General features: G+C 39.0%; 1 protein-coding gene across 5 annotated transcripts in view; it reads right to left on the reverse strand.

The window, feature by feature from the left end:
* Window positions 1–17,237, reverse strand: part of LOC137476160 (golgin subfamily B member 1-like) — a 34,107-nt gene extending 16,870 nt beyond the window's left edge. For 2 of the 5 annotated variants that reach the window (XM_068194272.1, XM_068194268.1), the window contains exons 1-21: window positions 17,140–17,237; window positions 14,692–14,749; window positions 13,886–14,029; window positions 13,035–13,181; window positions 11,846–11,968; window positions 11,094–11,261; window positions 10,657–10,842; window positions 10,245–10,367; window positions 9,990–10,103; window positions 9,554–9,875; window positions 9,100–9,209; window positions 8,629–8,746; window positions 8,445–8,536; window positions 7,817–7,967; window positions 4,281–4,390; window positions 3,352–3,475; window positions 2,373–2,503; window positions 1,537–1,584; window positions 1,132–1,241; window positions 697–865; window positions 237–341 (exon numbers count right to left, since the gene is read on the reverse strand). In XM_068194272.1, coding sequence (XP_068050373.1) covers window positions 237–341; window positions 697–865; window positions 1,132–1,241; window positions 1,537–1,584; window positions 2,373–2,503; window positions 3,352–3,475; window positions 4,281–4,390; window positions 7,817–7,967; window positions 8,445–8,536; window positions 8,629–8,746; window positions 9,100–9,209; window positions 9,554–9,875; window positions 9,990–10,103; window positions 10,245–10,367; window positions 10,657–10,842; window positions 11,094–11,261; window positions 11,846–11,968; window positions 13,035–13,181; window positions 13,886–14,029; window positions 14,692–14,736 — 2,640 coding nt within the window. In that variant the 5' untranslated portion in view covers window positions 14,737–14,749; window positions 17,140–17,237. The remainder of the gene's footprint in view (window positions 1–236; window positions 342–696; window positions 866–1,131; window positions 1,242–1,536; window positions 1,585–2,372; window positions 2,504–3,351; window positions 3,476–4,280; window positions 4,391–7,816; window positions 7,968–8,444; window positions 8,537–8,628; window positions 8,747–9,099; window positions 9,210–9,553; window positions 9,876–9,989; window positions 10,104–10,244; window positions 10,368–10,656; window positions 10,843–11,093; window positions 11,262–11,845; window positions 11,969–13,034; window positions 13,182–13,885; window positions 14,030–14,691; window positions 14,750–17,139) is intronic. The other 3 variants (XM_068194273.1, XM_068194271.1, XM_068194270.1) reach the window with 2 other exon arrangements.
* Between the last annotated feature and the right edge of the window lie 1,470 nt (window positions 17,238–18,707).

Below are 18,707 nucleotides of genomic sequence, written 5' to 3' on the forward strand. Positions count from 1 at the left end.
AGAACATTCCAAATACCTGTTAGAGGGAGAAGCTACACCCACACATAGAACAAGCATTTAAGGTAATCAGCCTGTACCAATGTAAAGTCACAAGATGTTCTTCTTTAGATTGTTTTAGCAAACAGAAAGCTCACTGCATGAAATTTAAAGCAGCTCATGCTGTCACTTTTGCTGACACTTAAATGGGCCATGAAAAATGAACACAGAATTTCTCTTACATTATTTTTATAAATTACCTTTTCTTTCAGTGTAGCAACTCTTTCCATGAGATCACTGATGGCTGTTTTCTGCTCAACGTTCTCCACTTCGTACAGACTGCATTTCTTTAAGGCTTCATTCAGCTTAGTATTAAAAGTAGAAGTTCATATGATAGAAATACATACAATTCTATTAAAATTGGGATGTTACCAGTTATAATATTGAGTTTACACAACAGTCAAGTTTATGCTTTTAAATTCATAAACAAAAACTTATCACCCCAACAAAATGTAAATACTTTCATGCAAAGCTGTGTTGGGCCTAAGAAATCCTTACACCAAACTTAAAGAAAAGCAATTAAATGAACAAACTGTAAAGACAAAGTACCAACTTGCAGACTGGGAAAACAGCAATAATTCTGTTGGGACACAAATCAAAAGCTATGGTTAAAGCTCGTCAATTCTAATAAGTGAAATACTAACTATAAGTTTAACTTACCTTTTGCTCAGCATGCACAAACTTTTCCCCAAGCTCTTTGTTCAGAATATCCTTTTCTTGAAGGAGTTTCCTTAAAGTTTCAACTTGTTCCAGCTTTTCTGTTGTGCTCATCAGTTTCTGTTCTCTTTCTCCAAGTGAATTTTCAAGGAAACTATTTCTGTCATTCAATCTGAGAAGAAAATACATATTTAGACATTTCAAAAACAAAGCTTGTGTAAAATTTTCTAAATTTACTAACCCCAAACTAAGAGAATCATTATTTTTACACTTTCCACCTTAACTTCCAAGTATAAAAATAACACAACTGCAAACAGAAACATGAGGCAAGTAACTGTTTTTTCAAGTGTTTTGAGAGATTATACGCCTCATTAGAATTTGAAGTTTAAAACAGAGAAAGCCAATGGTGTGTGGAGCTGTAAAGAACCTTCATTTTACCCTTTAAGCTGCTCATTCAAGCCAGAGATCAGAATCTGATGCTTTTCCACATCTCGCATTTGTTGGTTGCGCAGTTGGGTGAGTTGAGTTTGCAAACGCTCATTTTCATTCTGCAACAAAGCAATGATGAGGAGCATTATCACACCCAGAGAAGCAATAGAGAACTTCACTTCATTCACACAGCTGTTTGGAGGTTTCAAACACAGTACAAATCTCCTACTCTAGTCAGATCCACTGCACCAATTCAAAAATAAAACCACAAGAAAAAAAGAAAAAAACAAGTTGTACAACAGCAACCAACAATCAAAAGCAAAACACATCCAGAATCAACAGCAAGTAGGACAAACGTGGCAAACTTGTCACCATCCATGAATAGAAGGTGGCATTTTGGAGGAGATAACACACCTGCACTGCCCTCAACAGCTGCCCTTCTTCCTCTACATCAAACGTTACCTGTATTGAAAGGCTTTGTTACAAGAGTCTCAATAATTAATGTAAGCTTGTCTCTCATCTTAAAACCAGTCATTCTTTTTTATACATGTGCAACTTAACAGATAAAGAATTATGAGTAAAGCACCAAGAGATTGAGTACAAGATCAGTTCTGTCACTCAGTGAAAATATGGTTCACAAATTACCACAGTAATTTGTCAGTCAGGCAATATCAAAAATAACTTTTCCTTTTAAAAGAACTCAACTGTTCTTTGTGGGGACTTCAGTGAATGGTTTTAAAATATAACTATGTGTCTAGCTAATATCTGGAGTTTAGATTGCATGTGTATATATTTATAGAAAATTATGGATCATTTTTATATAAGCAGTTTCTTCTCTAAAAATGTGTACATACATATATATACACTTACAGAAAAGAAACTTGAGGGATATAAGAAGTGGAAAACTCGATGGAGTCATTACCAAATCTAATTCTGGACCTTCTGGCAAAGACTTCCACAAAGAATTATGAAAATCATGTTATCTTTTTACTATGTTTCTAGAACAAATAAAGCTTAATCCTAATCATAATTTTCCACATGCTGAACAAAAGCAACAGGCTTCAACCTCAAAGCATAATATAGGATGTGCACACTCGCTGACAACATAATTGATGAATGTAAATTAGGTTTCAGCCATTTTTTGTCAGCTGCAAATCGATGGGTTAGGCTTATTGTAGGCTGTGATATAATGAATATAAACTGAGAATGATTCTCTTGCATCATCAAGTTTACACAACTCCAAAGCTCACCTGGAGAGCCTCCATTCTACCTTGAAGCTGAAATCTGTCTTCCAAATCCTGACAACGCTCTTCCAGATAAAGTATTTGCTCCTGCAGTTGGTTTCTTTCCAATTCCAACTCTTCAACCACACTCCGTAAACCTACTCAGGTCAAAGAAGGAAAATTCTTTCAAGAGAAGTCTACCAAAATTCCCAAAGTCTAGAAATGGCTGCAGCTCTTTACGCAAAGTTCTCATCAGTGTTGGGAACAAACAAATCTCACCTATTTCTAGTGGAAATGCCTGAGGCACTACATCCCCAAAATTTAGATGGCAAAAGTAGCCTTAACTGTTGGAAAACCAAAATAAGTTGCAGAGCTCATGAACTCAGAGGACCTAGCAGAAATACTTGAATATTGAGCCACCACTATTGTGGCTCAACCAATAGGGTGGCTTATGTTACATTAACCAAAAGTTGATCAGGCGCTTGCAGGATCATATATTAAGTAATTATTAATAAACTGGTCTGGACTGACAATTTGCAAGTGAGCCCATTCCATCTTAACAATAAGATGTATTTGCAATCTTTACCACTGATATAAAAACATCAGCATTAAAAACTAAGAATTGGATTTTTAAATTAAGCAGCAATGAAATGGAATTCTGGTTTGCAACATAACTGTGATATAAACTGGAAATACATTCAGAGGAACAAGACTCATAACTTAAAACAAACACATGATCTTGCCACATGGAATATCTGATGGGCATCAAAGCTCATCCAATTCCAGTGCTCAGCCATATTGATGCTGTACTTGTGAGCCAGAACTAGGCAGTTCATCCAGCACGCACATGCTTGGAAACGGAAAGGAAGAAAACACAAGCCAAAAAAATCCAACAAAGATTAGAATACACCACAAATGGGCTGTTAGCTGAATTTGAAAACAAAAATAGACAAAAAATGCAGATGCTGTGTGCATGCTTTCATCAACTGTCTAGTCACTATCACACCTGCACTGGGTGAAGGGTACTCTGGCCACCAACCTCCCATGTTTTCTCCTTCAGCTGAGTCACTGCTATCCAAGGTGACATTCAGTTCTTGGAAGCATTGTTTGCCATCGAAGGGGAATTCTTCCTACACACAAAACATGAGAAGGAAGTTTAACTTAAAGAAGGAAGCAAGCAGGGGTAAGATAATTCTGCTACTAAAACCTCAGTTTCAATCAAAAATCCCAAAACTCAGCACTGATTCAGGCACTTAAATGCAAGTATGTGGGATTGCTGTGGACTAGAGTGGCCTCCCCAGCTTCCAGCTATTATTTCCAGAAAAGTCGAGTCTCCCACAGGTTTTTAAGATACCTGCAAGCCTTTAAAAATACCCTTGGCTATCTGAGAAGCTAATGGATAACAATGTTTGGATATCTTAATTAGTGCCCTGATTTCTGAAGTTAAGAGTTCTCTGAAGTATCAGTTAACTAATTATCTTCTTCCAATGGTCTGTTAATGGGACAATGCCATCCTAATTCTTAAAAAAGTTACTATTTTTTCATGCAAGGTACAGCACCACCTACCTAGAAGTCCACCTGTATGAAGTGCACTAATTATTCAGTAAAGCTCCACCAGCAAAGAGATTTGTAAAGATTTTATAGAAGCCAGAAATGGCCTTAACATCTTAAGTATGCACATGGCTTCAGGCACAGGAATTACTCCAGAGAGAACCTTGTGATTTTTCAGTGGAAAGGAGTAAGAGGTGTGATGCCATTGGAATGTCTCATCTTCTGGCTATGCACATGATCATTAAATTTATCAGTGTTTTCAGTTCCAATCTATGTTCTTAAGCTCCTAATGTTTGAAAGACTAAAGCGCCACATAAATAACAGTACTTTCCACGTTTTTATTAGCAGACAGGTAAAAATAAACTCGCATCTCTTGGAACCCACCTGCAGCTTCCTGCTGGTCTGACTGCCTTTTCTTCTTGCCTGCTGCAGCCTGCCCATTCCTTGAACTGTGGCCAGTTCCTCCTCCAGCTCCTGCTGCCCTGAGACTATGGCTGGATCGGAGCAGCCAGGAAAGAACCAGTCATCCTCAATCAGTTTTGTGCCACAGGAAAGCATTTACATTTATATCAGACACTACTACATGAAAAGAGACCAGGGACAGGGTGAAGTCCCTACAAATGACTGACAGGAACAAGATTAAAGATTAAAATCCACTGCATTCGCCTTGTGATTTCCCTCCAACATTGCTATGTAGAACATAAAGTCTGAGTAGCTCACTAAGAAGAAGCAAACTGAAGTCTAACTTCACTTCTTCATCATCTCTAAAGGAAGATTTTATACAGGAAAGTGGAAAGGGTGAGGTTATACCATTCTAAGAAGGAAAGCCAATCAATTAAAATGCCAAATTACATCTCAATTCAATTTACCAGGTTCAAATATGCCTAATTTGCATGATGAAAACCACAGCTTTTTCAGCTGATGCCTTTTTATTCTCAACAACCACATTAATTTTTATAAAAACTTAAATCTTAGTACAAGCTCTAAAGCCAGATCATTGAGGAAGTCACAAGCACGTGTTACACTGCAAACTGGCATCAAACCATCTTATCATAATTAGTAACATCAGTCTTTTCAGGACAAATACAGAATCACTGGTAAATAAACACACTGAATAAATTGAGAATATGAAAGCTTAGGTATGCATCCTGTTCATTGTTAGAAATGATTTGTCATCTGAAGTGCATTCCCATCTGTTTTGTGATACAACAAAACACATTTGGGGTAAAGATTAGGAAACAACACGTTCCATGCAAAGCAGACACAGCAGCACAGCCAGGGAAAGGGAGGGCAAGTAAAGGTGGCTCCATACTTTAACTGAAAGTTACATTAACTGGATAATTACAAACTTGGCTTTCAGTTTAACCACATGAATCCACAGCTGTCCTCACAGCACAAAAAACTCAGAGAATTGACATCAATGCATCTGTGAGGAACTATTTGGAGATTCAGCCCTATAGGGAATACTCTGCTTTCATCTGAGTTGGCCAAGGACTACTTATACCACAGATTTCCTTAACTCACAATTCTGTAGCACCTGCTAGATTTAAATTCTTCCTGTAGTATTTCAACATTACACCCCTAATGTCTTGTCAGAAAAGATTAGTGAGGAAAAAAGGTATAGAAAAAAAAATGACCCTTTTCTAGTGGGACTGATAAATTGGATTCTGATTTCAATTACGCTTTGGCTTCTTGCACTGTCGATTCATAAGTGTTTTAAACGCCCTTGTGTATTTTCTAGATTTTACGCTTTTTTTAATCATTATACATACTTTTTCAAGGCTGTAAAATTAAATGCCCAATTTTGATCACAGGCCTTAAACCTCTGTTTACAGGAACTGCCAGTTAAGTAGTTCAAAGAATAAGATCTATTCCAGGTAAAAATTTAATCCCTCCTCTGACACTGTAATACAGGAACCCAACATATTTAGGCTTCTAAGTATCTGATAATGAAAGAAAACAATGAAATTACCAGTGTCACAAGAATAATGGAAGTATAGGAATTGGAGCTTTAGAATGATTTAGCACACTCAGACAAGTGTTAAAACACTTCCAGTTAAATTGAGCATTGCTTTAACAACAATTACTAAGTAAATGTGTTTTCTAATGTTCACAGCAGCTTAGGAAGCTTTAACTTTGCAATTCTCTAACATAAAAACCTGACAAACTTCCCAGAACATCTTTTTTCAGATAAGCACTGAATGTAACAAATTATGATGTGTCTGTACTTCCCTGAGTCACTATTGATGCTACATATTACTCACATATGGCTTAAAATATTGGTAGCTAATATTAATGCATGCAAGTTCAGCAATTTATGGGATGGACTATTACTTCTTTTAAAAATACTACTGAATTCCAGGTAGCACTAAGAATTAATTTGATTCTTACTTAGTCACAACTACTTGTGGTAAGCCAAGAAATTTGTCTCTAGAAATAAGATAAATATGGAGTCAGCTGTTACTACAGTGAAAAAATGAAGATGATTTCATTAATATAAAAGAAGAAACAGGTATCGCAAGGCAGGAGAAACTCAAGTTAAAACCCAGCAGTTGTTACACGTATTGCTAAAATCCACAAACCATCAATGGCAGACCTTGCAAGGTACTGTTGGCAATTTTCTCCACAAGAAGCAAGAGCAGGAGAAATCAGCAACAGTACATTCCAAGGGGCCATTGCTGCAGGAACCTGCATGCACAAAACTGATGGGAAACTGCTCTCCCTGGCTGCCCAGATCGCAGTGGAGGGTAGGAGTGGAGGGGGAAGGGACGCTCAGGGCTCACCAGGTGGAACGGCAGGAAAAAAAGAAACAGAAAGATCATGCTATTCCCAAGGGGAAAAAAAAATGCAAAATTAAACCTGGACTGAGGCAGAGGAAATTTTACAAGTGTTATTAATATTGCATGTGGTTCTGTGGCCAGCACAGATGTGCTAACAGGTAGATTTGATGGAGGGGTATTATTCCCTTTCAATACCAAAGCACAAAAAAGAAGAGAAGTGATCCTTAAAACATCTCTGTGCTTACACACTGAACTTTCAAATGGATCACGGAAGTGAAAAATAATTCAGCTGCTGATTGAAAAGGCTCATATTAACTAACTGGATTAATTATGATGGTAGGTCCTGTTCATTGAAATTTATCATTAATCCCCACACTTAACTAAGGGGACAAAAACTGTAATTTAGTTTAGATGTCATGGAAAGAGCAGCAAAAGCTAAAATTTAACCAGACTTTTATAAGCTTTAATAGAAGTAACTTCAGTTTCTCGTCAGCTGATTAATAATTTAGCAAGCTCTAAAAGCCGACATTACTTGAAATGCTATTTTCTATAGGTAATTTGATATTTTTAACCACCTCCAAGTCACTGCCAGTGAGCATTATTCAGCTGGCTTATATAAGTGGCACCTACTAACAGATCACTAAATATCCTGAACAGAGACATTTCCTAAAGAGAAATTCCATGCCAGGTACATTTTGCTTAAGCACCACCTTCATTCCCCTAATTCAAACCAAAACTACAGTCCCACACACATTCACCGCTTCTCTAGGCAGGCAGCTTTAATATTTCAATGGGGAACTATTTATCATTGATCAAATATGATGTTTAATCATTTTTACCATTTATCATATGCAGACAATAAGCCTGTCAAGCAGTCTTACAAAGCAGCAGCTCAAATGGCAAACAGAAAAACACACCTACTTACTAAAAATTACATAAAACAAGATTAATATATGAAAAACAAACTTGAGGGAATAGGAAAAAGCAGATATTGCATATTTCAGCAATTTCACTAACTATACAAATTTTATGACTACAGAAATGAGTCATGGTGATGTGCTATCAATTTGGTCTGAAGCACAGCAGACACACATATATCTATAAAAACAGGATTGTTGTACTGGAAATAAAATAATTCACCTTCTCTCTCCTCCTCAATCTGAGCCATTCTCAAGGCCATGGCAGATTTCTCTTCTCGGACTTGATCCCGGGACTCCTCTGACTCTGGGACATTTTCCTGCCATTCCAAGAGCTGACTCTGCAATTCATCCACACTACCTGATTCACTGGCCTAACAAGAGAAATTTTGTATTTAAAAAAAATGACCACACCCCTCTGCAAATGCAAATACATTGCAAGGTGGCAAGCCATCATAATTCACCATTTTACTTTAATAAAAATCTATGAAATTTGTAAGTGCAGATTGTAGATATTGTAGATTATGTGAAAAACAAGTCCGACAACTTCATAAAATATTAAAACTATTTTGTCTACAAAATAACAGCCACACTTTGATGATTCATGTCAAATGTAGCTAAATAAATAGAAGAATGCTTGGGAAAATGTGATTTAAAGTGTGTGCAAAGTAGGTAGAAATCAATCTTACTGAGTAACTCAAAACCTTGTTCTCCACCTGAATAGCCACTGACACTGACAATTCCATCTATCAATAAATTAATTTTCAGCTCCAATATCCAGCTGCCACACTTCTCAAAGTCTAATTAGCACCATTAATCAATAACTCATGCAAATCAATTTTCAAGTCAACCTGTGAAGCTGCTCTCTTTGTAACTTGGTCAAGATCAGCCTGCAGCTTCCTCTGCTGCTCTTCATAAAGCTCCAGCTTTTTCAGCAGTTCTTCTACAAAAACATAACAAATTTGGTTCATGAGGACACAAATAATTTCTCTTTGTCTCTTTACTTTGGATCATCTGCAAAAGATTTTCTTTTACCATTTTGAGTTCCGATTTCATGCAATGACTGCAGTTTTGACTGAAGTTCTTCATTTTCCACTTCTAATTCTGACACACGATTGCTTAAGGCAGATACATCATTGTTCTTTGAGGAAAACTGAAAGAAAATACAGTTATGTGGTTTCAAACACAGCAAAATCACAGCAAAGTCCTTTTTTTCTCTTATTCTTTAGTAGTACTAGAATAGCTGTTTTTCTAATATTTAAAGTGCAATACAGCAGCTCTATCTAACAAATTTACTCCTGAATGCTGGTAACACAATTAGTAATATTTTTTATTTAAACTACATATTGTATCAACACTTTATGTGCATTCCATTTTCATACATTAATTCATAAAGTAAGCTATTTTAATATTCCATTTACACCACAGTTTACTTTTTCCCAATCAAAACTCCAAGCACAGTAGTTGGAGAAAGACATAGAGCCTTAAACACAAAGCTCCACATACATTTTTCAGTTCATCCTCCAGCTGTTTGATTCTTGATTTAGACCAAGCCTTCATTTTCAAAAACTTGGCTTCAGATTTGCTGGCCTCTTCTGTTTTCAATTTCACTTGGACTAAGAAACAAGAAGCAGGAATTATTTAAAACTGTAGAGAGATTATTATTACAAACCTTGTGTGCAATTCCTTTAACAACTGGAAGTTATACACACAAGACAACAGCATTTACAGAAAAACATAATTAGAAACAGTGAGAAATTTACAGTTCATGTAATTATCTTGGTAATCCTCTAACCCTCATTATTATAGCACTTGATATCTTTAATTACTGTGGCAATAATATTCCATCAAATTTCATGTAGTTCTAATTGCAGTAAGTATGAAATTGGCTCAAAACACAAAAAAGTCTGGGGCAAAGAAACCTTTAATACTGTCAGTGACAACTGTTTAAATAGGATACCTTCCAAATCTTCCATCTTCTCTTTGGTTATAGATTCCAGATCCTTGACTTCTTTGGAATTACCCTGTCCACCACCACTCAACTCTGCCACTTGTTTCTGAAGCTGAACCAGGGCCTGGTCTTTCTCTTGCAGCTCAGTTTCATGTTTCTCTTGAATTTCATGCAGTTCAGCATTGTATTTCGCCTTAACTTTTGTCATTTCAAGCTCATGTTTCTCCATCATGTCTTTTAATTGGGCTCTCATTACATGTTTCTCAGCATCCAGTTTAGACTGGAGGTTTTCTTTTTCAGACAGAAGACGTTTCAGGTTTTCATTAATCTCCTGTTTAAAAAAAAAAAAAAAACAGCACAAAAAACATTTATAATTTTAATGCACAGTATTTTCCCTACCACTGTCAAACATTATACCTGTACTCTTATTTATGGCACTTCTTACTTGCAATTGCTGGTCCTTTGCATCCAGCTCTTTTTGCAAGACATCAATCACCTGTGTCCTTCCCAGCATGACTTCTTCCTTTTCATGGAGCTTCTGTTTCAAAGCCTTTAGTAGCTACCAAAAATAAGGTTAAATAATCAAACAATCTATAAAAGACTTAATTTTATTCTCCCAACCCGACACTTGAACTGTGTCACAGAGTTTAGTAATTACATGACTCCCAATTCAAGCTGCTGAGTTTCCAGAGCAACGTACCTGTTCTAGGTCAGCACTTGCATCAGATTTAGCAGCTAATCTAAAAAGCTCCTGCTCATGCTTTTCTCTCTGTGCTTCCAGCTCCTTTTCCTTTTCCTGGATAATACTTTGAAACATACGTATCTAAAACCAAGAACAAAAATATGAAAGCAGTCGACAAACTATAGTAAAACCCCAATGAACTGTCTAATGAAAGGTACAGCAAGATAATGGATTCCAAATTAAGTAAGAATTTTGCTTCCAGTAATACTAAATACACTAATTAGTCACTTATGTTCATTCCTAGCAAGTTTCTGTCAACTAAGCCCAAATCCTCCTCAAACACCTGTATTCTACTTCCAATGTCATTTGTAGCTCTCTTACCATTTTCCCAAGAACTGGACATAACCTTTGGAATGCTGCATTTACTTACATTTTCCACGTATGTAGCTTCTTTTCCTTGGAAATACTCTCTTTCCTTGCTTTGAATGTTTTTCAGACTCTCGATCTGCTCCTGGAACAAGCTGCATTTTTCTTCACTGTCTCCCACCTTCTTGGTAAGGTTCTGCACCAGAATCTCCATGCTTTGCAGTGATGACTCTTTAGCTGTCAGCTGGTTCTTTACAATGCAAACCAAAAGACAATTAACAGAAAAATGATGCAGTAATCATGAAGCCTTTCCTTGATAAGAACAAAATAAGCAATATATATATATATATATTTATATATATCAATTAAGATAGTCAATAAAAAAATTTTTATTCACATGAATTAACTGTATTTCAGAGAGGCACAGACTACATAACATATCACAATTCATTGGGAGCTTGAAAGCTCTACAGACATTTTATAACTGAGCTGCTAACATACCTTCAATTCTTCATTGGGCAGGAATATTTGATTGGCAGCATCACTGGATCCGCAGGCCACCTGCAAATCCCTGATGTAAGCATCCCTTTCGGCCAGCCTCTTCTCCTTCTCTGCCAGCATGGCATCCATGTCAGCCCCACGGCTGCGCTGCGCCTCCAGCTCAGCATCCTGAGATGAAAAGGCAGAATTGTTTGTGGTCTGTGCTTCCATCTCCAGCACAGAAGAATGGCCTGCATCATTTCCCTAGTGCCTGTGTTTGAGTACTCCAAAAATTACAATCAGATGCATAACTGGATCTGTCTGAAGTGTAATCATTATTTACTGAACTTTTCTCTCTGAAACTTTGCAGAATTCCCTTTCTTGTCACCATCCCCAGGGAAGTTATGTACACAAAACACCACAACATGAAATCAGCCCTTGCCTACATTTCCTCCTGTTATGACCTATTTTTTCAATGAGGAAAATTGAAGCAAACCAGTACTTTTGTTCAAAAAGCAAGATTTAAATACAATATTGACCCACAGAGCTCGTCTTCGTGTATCCTTCTCCACTGATCCAGGATTCCCTGCTCACTGAAGGCACAATGACGGAATTCCTACTGCCCTTGCTGAGGCTGTAATGTAACAATTCCTCAACACAAAAATCCAAGAATGGCTGTTCAGTAGCACAGAATTAAACATATACTTAAATAAACATATTTAAACATAATCCTACACCACAAAGGTAAAAAGTCATGTCATACAAAACACTACCTTTTTCTGTAACTCTTCATTTTTTTGTGCTATCTGGGATTCCAGCTCTTCAATTCTCCTTCTCAGCACTAATATTTTCCCCCGATTTGCTGCAGCATTTTCCTGATCGCCATCTTTTGATGCCTGTAAAAACAGAGAGGTTTGCATTGAACAGGTTTCCTGGATTCTGTTCCTCTACTTAGTCTGATAATATTGCTAAAAAAAGCAGACTTTACTCACAGACTCTGTTTCAGTTCTCTTCTATATTTCATATTCCATGTAGAAGCTGGCACAGAATTTGTATTAAGCTTATAAAAGTCTTTGTATTTAAATTATTCATGATAATTACTGCTAAAAAGCAGACTGGAATGTGCAGCAAGGAGATTCACTTTCTCTGGCAATTGAAACTCAAATAATCTGGCAAGTGTAGCCCATACATATCAGAGGGAAAACAGGACTACTGGGTGAAAATATGTAAATTCAACCATTCCTAAGCATGTTTTTAATCAGAATTTCCCCAGCTGTAATTTCTGTTTTATAGAAATTATCTGCCATTACAAGAAATCAATTGCTAAGCATGTTCTGTCAGCCAAAAAAAGATCAAAAGAATGAATAGTTACTGCACATTTTTGAGGAAAACTAAGGACTGCAAAAAACTGATTGTTACCTTTCCCTTCCAGCACATCTTTAAAATACAAATCTCCCTTAAAAATTAAAGCCTCACTAAAGTTATTTAGTGAAGTCCTACTCTGAAGAAATACAAGTCTACTTACACAACTGTGTTACTACAAACACATCTGACACTCTCTTGTTAAAAGTAAAACACCTGTCACCTTCCAACACTTAATTTACATTTTGCTAGTAAAGACAGTTACACACTTCCTAAGGAACAAGACAGGTTTTGTTTTCATTTCTTCTCCAAACCTTATCTGCCTGATTTACATGTGTCAAAACTTTTAGTTGCTAATAGGATGAAGGAGTGAGAAGTTTTTACTAAAACAATTTGAAGGGAATGTGCAGCTTTCTAGATTTCTATTGAAAAATAAAAAAGTTAAATAGAAACACAGATGAATTGACAGCACCCACTCAGTCTACCTTGATCCTAACCTGACTCAGCTTAAAATTTGAATTTCCCCATTGAGTCCAGCATGGAAAAGAGCCTACAGCACCCCAGAAAATGTATCTGCTTTCAAATATGTGAACACCTTACCTTTTTTGGTTCTGCTTTGGCCTCTAAGCCTCCTGCCACTGGTAACTGCTTCTTAAGTTCTTCCAGCTGCGAGGTTAATGATGCAACCTTGGCTTTGTTCTGTAGCTTCAGCTTGGAAAGTTTGGCATCAGCAGATTCCTTCTCCTCCTACAAACATCAAAGTCATGACAGGCTAAATTAGCTACACGGACAACTGCCTCCTTTAATTCTTCCATTAAAAAAATGAGAGAGGGAGAAATCTGAAGTGATTAACAAAAAATATCTTCCCTGAAGAGACATTACAATGTTTCATTATTTAAATAGTCTCTTCTTTATTTAAACTTTCTGCACATGGCAATTATCACTATATAGAATTGAAAACCTTATTATATAAATTTCCCTATTTTTTTCATAGCAATACAAATTCTAGGCTTGATTTTTTAATGAGAAGAATGAATTATTTTTTCATAAAAAAAGACACCTTCATGATAGTGTAAAAGCTTATTTCATTTTTTAAAGTGAACTCGATATACAATGAGTTTTAAAACATGCAGTAATTTAGTACTTGGCTGTTCACATCCACAAAGGAGAAGGGCAGAAAGAAACCTCTCATAGGAAAAGATCAACCTTATGATTGTTTTTAAAAGAGTAAAAAGCCCCAAAAAGCCTCCAGGATATTAGATATAAATTCCTTCTAGCTCAGTCCTGGAACAGAACACACACTGGGAACAAGCAGCAATGGCCAGACCCCAGAATAGCTCCTTGTGACCATCCCAGAACTGCTGTAACAGACTAGGAGCTTGTAAAACATGACAAAAAGGACTGAAGGGGGATTTTAAACAATGATTTTGACATGAACACATGCTCAGTACCTTTAACTGAAGATCTTTGCTCCGGAGCTCAGCATCCTTCTCCCTCACAAGCTCCTTTAGCTGTGCCAGCAGCTGCTCAGTGCTCATCAGCTGCTCCGTCAGATCCGTCACTGACGTGCTTGCCGCGTCCCCGGAGCCTGCAGCCTGTGGAGAGCCAGGGGAACATTCAGCCTGGGGAGAGCCAGGGTGATTCCAAAAAGCCAAATGGGGCACACAGCACTGCTCCTCAAATGCCAGCACTTCGTGTCCCACTTTATTGCAACAGTCAGCAAATGCAATGCTAAAACTTCTATAGGTTATATATACTTACAGCAGGCTGGTTTTACCAGGCCATATGGAATTCTAAACCTTATGAGCTGCTTTAGCAAGCTTAGCTTGAAATACAGCAAAACCATCCAAGCATTCTAGGTATGAACACCTTAACTTCCTCATTCCCTTGATCTGTGTTGTGACAGCCAGCAGTACTGCTAAATAAAATAAATACCCATAAAATATTGATATTGAACTTACTCTACCCAAAGATACCCTGAGGATGGAGCTTATGTAACTCCTACAGATGTTTCCTTAAGGCAGGATAAGCAGAGTGAGGACAAGCACAACAGCTGTGGAAGGCATGAGAGATTAACTATCAAGGAGATAAGAAACAAGGACACAACCCAACTTTTAGAGCCCTAGAAATGTCGTGGTAAAACTAGTCAAACAACTGCTTCATAAAAGAGAAAATACATATAGTTAGGGTATGAAGAATGGAAGATTCTCTGTGTCAGAGAATCTTAAAAATATATAAATAGTAACTCCGTACTTACTGCTGTTTTGGAAGGAGAATCATCTCCACTACCCCATTTCCACATAGTTCCACGATGGCTACAGAAAAATAAATTGAATAATACAGTAAGTATCAGGGACTCAAATAACCGCAACTAATTCATGATTCTATGTATCTCATTGTTAAATGCTTGAGAGTGATTTGCTCACTTCTGACAGCACCTCTGGTCTCCACTATACCACCAGTGAGAAACAACACTTCTCATTATGTACAAAATATGCATAACATGCCTTTTCTAAAAACTGCCAGTCGGTAAAATGCCAATACTTCCAAAAATAATCTAGAGAAGTCTTTAAAGAGTAAATGCCATGAAGTATTATTCAGCACAGCTGCCTCTCCAACATATAAATAGAAGACACAAACCCCATATAGTTTGTTAATATTTAACCTGACCTTAAACACTGCCTGTCACTGCAGGAAAGCAGGGATTACATCAAAACAGATTTCTAACAAAATCACACATTAAGGCTAAAACCATTAAATAACATCAAACTGCTTGAATTGCTGTGGCTGCTGCTTATCTGAAAAGTACAACCAGCACTGCACCTGCTCAGTAATTGTCACTCTCAATTAGCAACACCCAGAGGAAAGTCTTGTGTCCTTCCCACTCTGTATTACAGACTTCTGAACCACACATCCACAGACCAGGCCTGAATTTGGAAAGCAGTTTATAGTAAGCACTAGCACACAGCTTATCTTTGAAAGAATGCAGCCTGAGAGCAGAGGCTGCCTTTAAAGCTGTTCATCACTCCAAAGCTCAACCCAGGAAGCACAGACTGCAACCTATGGCCCACATCACCTACAATTCCAGACTGGATCCTCCTAAGGATCTCTCCTAACATTAAAATCAGCAAACGAGCCATGGGTGTGGGAATGTGAATTGCAGAACCTGTAAGTAAAACCCTCCTCTCATAACTACTGCAGAGCTGCAACATCAAACCTGTTCCCAGTGAAAAGCTCACTTCCAGACACAGTAAAGGCTCACCCAGGTACAAAGAGGCCAGAATGACTCACTAGATGGAACACAGTGGTGCATCTGTAAACATTTCAGCTCATTTCCAGCTCTGACTGACAGAATTATTTTGCTGGTCTCACCTGCCAGCATTCTTACCCAAATACCTCAACTGCTCCTTCCTGGTGGTTTTTTTTTATTTACATCAGTGACACTAAACACTGACAAGTTTTCCAAATCAAGTTGGGAAACCAAACTGATCAGGCTTTTCCCACCCGGCATGAAATCAACCAAGGATGGGTTTTGCTTTTTTTCTGGGGTACAGACAGCAAGTTAAAGCTGCAATCTTTAGTTAAAGCTGCAATCCCTCAACTCTTTATCTTCCACAACTTCCACGAGATGCAACAGATGCTGCTCAATTTTATGAAACAACTTTTTCCAAATGCTCAAAGTACAACTGAGGTCTCAGCTCTGATCACAACAGCATGTTACCAGAAAGAAAAGCCTCAGTGGCAGCTGTGCCTTCCTAACTCATCCCCTACCGGCTGCAGCCAAATCCAGCTGAAAAAACCTAATCTCGTATTATTCATCTGGGCACTTTCCAGCCTCCTCCGTCCCCTGAGTCAGTGGCCACAGGGCCCAGCACGAGCACATGACAGATTGGGGCAGCAGCTCATTCCAGCTCTCATGACTGAGGAAGGTGATGGCAGTGCCCTCCCTCCTCTCTGCCACAGGCCTACAGCAGAAGAACAAACTGTGTAACAACTCAGCTAAACCTAATATTATTTTAAACCCATTCCCCGAAATAATTTGGTGTTGGCAACACACCCACTGAAAGAAAACCATTTTTATTTGTTTTCTCCTACACACTTTTGCTTTACCCACCAAGATGCTGGTTCTTTAGATGAACAAATTAAATTTGCTTTCAAGGGATCTGTGCCATATATGAACTAAAAGCTCCTGGACAAAACCTTGGCCAAAATCTGCACGAACATACAACACACAGCACAAACTGAAGCAGTGTTAAGCAAACCCCACACACCCTGTAAAAATATATTGAGACATTCATATAGCTATTACTTGGACCTGTTATAAATACGATTTCTTAGTCACACTGACCACATTTAAATATTAACATGAAGTGCTACTTACTTTCCATAATAAATACATTATATACAAATAATTATAATACAAGGGAAGCACTATTTTGTAAGAGCGACCCAGTGGAGAAACCGCAGATCAGAGCACTGCAGGTGCATGTGGGGCGTAGAGAACTCCAAGGAGTCATTTCCACCCTTTCCCACATTTCCAACCCCTCCTGCCCGGCTCCATCAGCGCCTGGCAATGGCAGTGCACCACCTCCTCCGCCTTCCCCGCCTCGGGGGCTCCGCGGGGCGGGCTCGCACCGGCCGAGGCCCGGGCGGGCCCGCCGGCGGAGGGCAGGAGTCGCGCCGTGGCCGCGATGTCCGCACTCACCTGCGGGGCGGCGGAGGGGCGGCCGCGGCCCCCGAGCCCGCCGAGCGCCTCAGCCCCGACGCGGCCCCGTCGCCGCCGCCTCTGCGGCCCCGCAGCCTCGGCCGCGCCCGCGGGAGCGGCTCCGCCCCCGCCGCAGCGCCCCCTGCCGGCGCGGAGGCCGCCCGATCGCCTCTGCTCTCCTGCTGTTCCTGAAGTTTTCTCCCATTTTTCTGTGGGGAAGCAGGGACCTACAAGCCAGACGTGCGTCTCCCTACACATTACCAGGTGTTTAGTAACTGCTCACCTGTGCCAGCGCCTCACCACCGCCCTCAGCGGAGACAATTTCTTCCTAATGTCTGCTCTAAACTCACTTTCCTTCAATTTAAAGCCATTACCCCAAGGCCTTCATTCCAGGTTAGACTCTCCTTTAGTTTGTTACATTTACACAATGCCAAAGTCTCCAGTAAAATTCTACCAGCTCAGTACATTGCAGTGTATAATGTAATTGAGAGATATTTATAAATAAAGTTAAAACATTTTCAGACTAGAAAAACTGGCTGCTGTATTATTAGGAAAGGGAGTTTTCATAACAATAGTTGTATTGATCTCACTTTGAGGGAGAGGAAGAGATTGAAAATCCTTTTTCTAAGCAGAAAAAAAGAAAACCACCCCCAGCTTGCTACAGGGTAAAACATGCAGGTACAAAAGGACGCTGTGCCTTGTATCTGCCAGCAGCAGCATTTATATTTTGCATTTTGTAGTCTTTTAGATAGTCCTCTCATCTGTGTGCAAACCACAGATTTCTACAGATAACTGGCACTGGGTTCTGGGCTACAGCCCCACCATTCCCCAGACAAACATCACTTCATCCCACAGAACAGAGAATAAACCTCAATTCACAGGATCCTACAGCATTGCCATGACTGGGAGCAGGAAAGAAGAAACCCATCAGGCTTCAAAAGTAATTTGATTTCATGATGTGGCTGCCATTTCCATCTCTTTTATGTTTACCTGGTGCAACACTCTTATCATCATTCCTTTTGGATGTGAGCTAAACGATGACACTGTGCATGTTCTCAGCCAAGCCCTGACCGCTTAGGAACGTGACGGCTAATGATGATGGGTGCCTGAAGATCCCTGCAAGACTTTAGCACCTCTGGAAATAGCAGTCTGAGCATGGAATGAACTCCAGAACCACAGGCTTGCATGTGGCACAGAGCACTCTGTGGAGAATCCTCTGGAGAATAAAGTTTATGAAGTTTGCAGCAGTCTCCAAAACTAATTCCATTGTGAATCTGACCACAGCATCCATCATCTCAACCTATAACCTTTGTGATTTTACCCCCATCCTGCAGTGTCTCCATAGCTTTTCTCCAAACCTGCCCCACAGCAGCATCTCTGAATACCTGTGAGAGAGGAGAAAACAGCAGTGCAGGTGCTTCACTCCCATCCCTATCTACCAAAATGATGTGAGGGGCTGGTTTGAATTGTATCAAGCATCAAACCAACCCTGTGCAGCGAGGACTGGAGAAGCTGTCGTTCCTGAACAGCACTCGTGTGCCATGAATAACTCAGCTGGGGTATGGGTT

The sequence above is a fragment of the Anomalospiza imberbis genome, chromosome 6 (assembly GCF_031753505.1).
Source record: "Anomalospiza imberbis isolate Cuckoo-Finch-1a 21T00152 chromosome 6, ASM3175350v1, whole genome shotgun sequence".
NCBI classification, from domain to species: Eukaryota; Metazoa; Chordata; class Aves; order Passeriformes; family Viduidae; genus Anomalospiza; species Anomalospiza imberbis.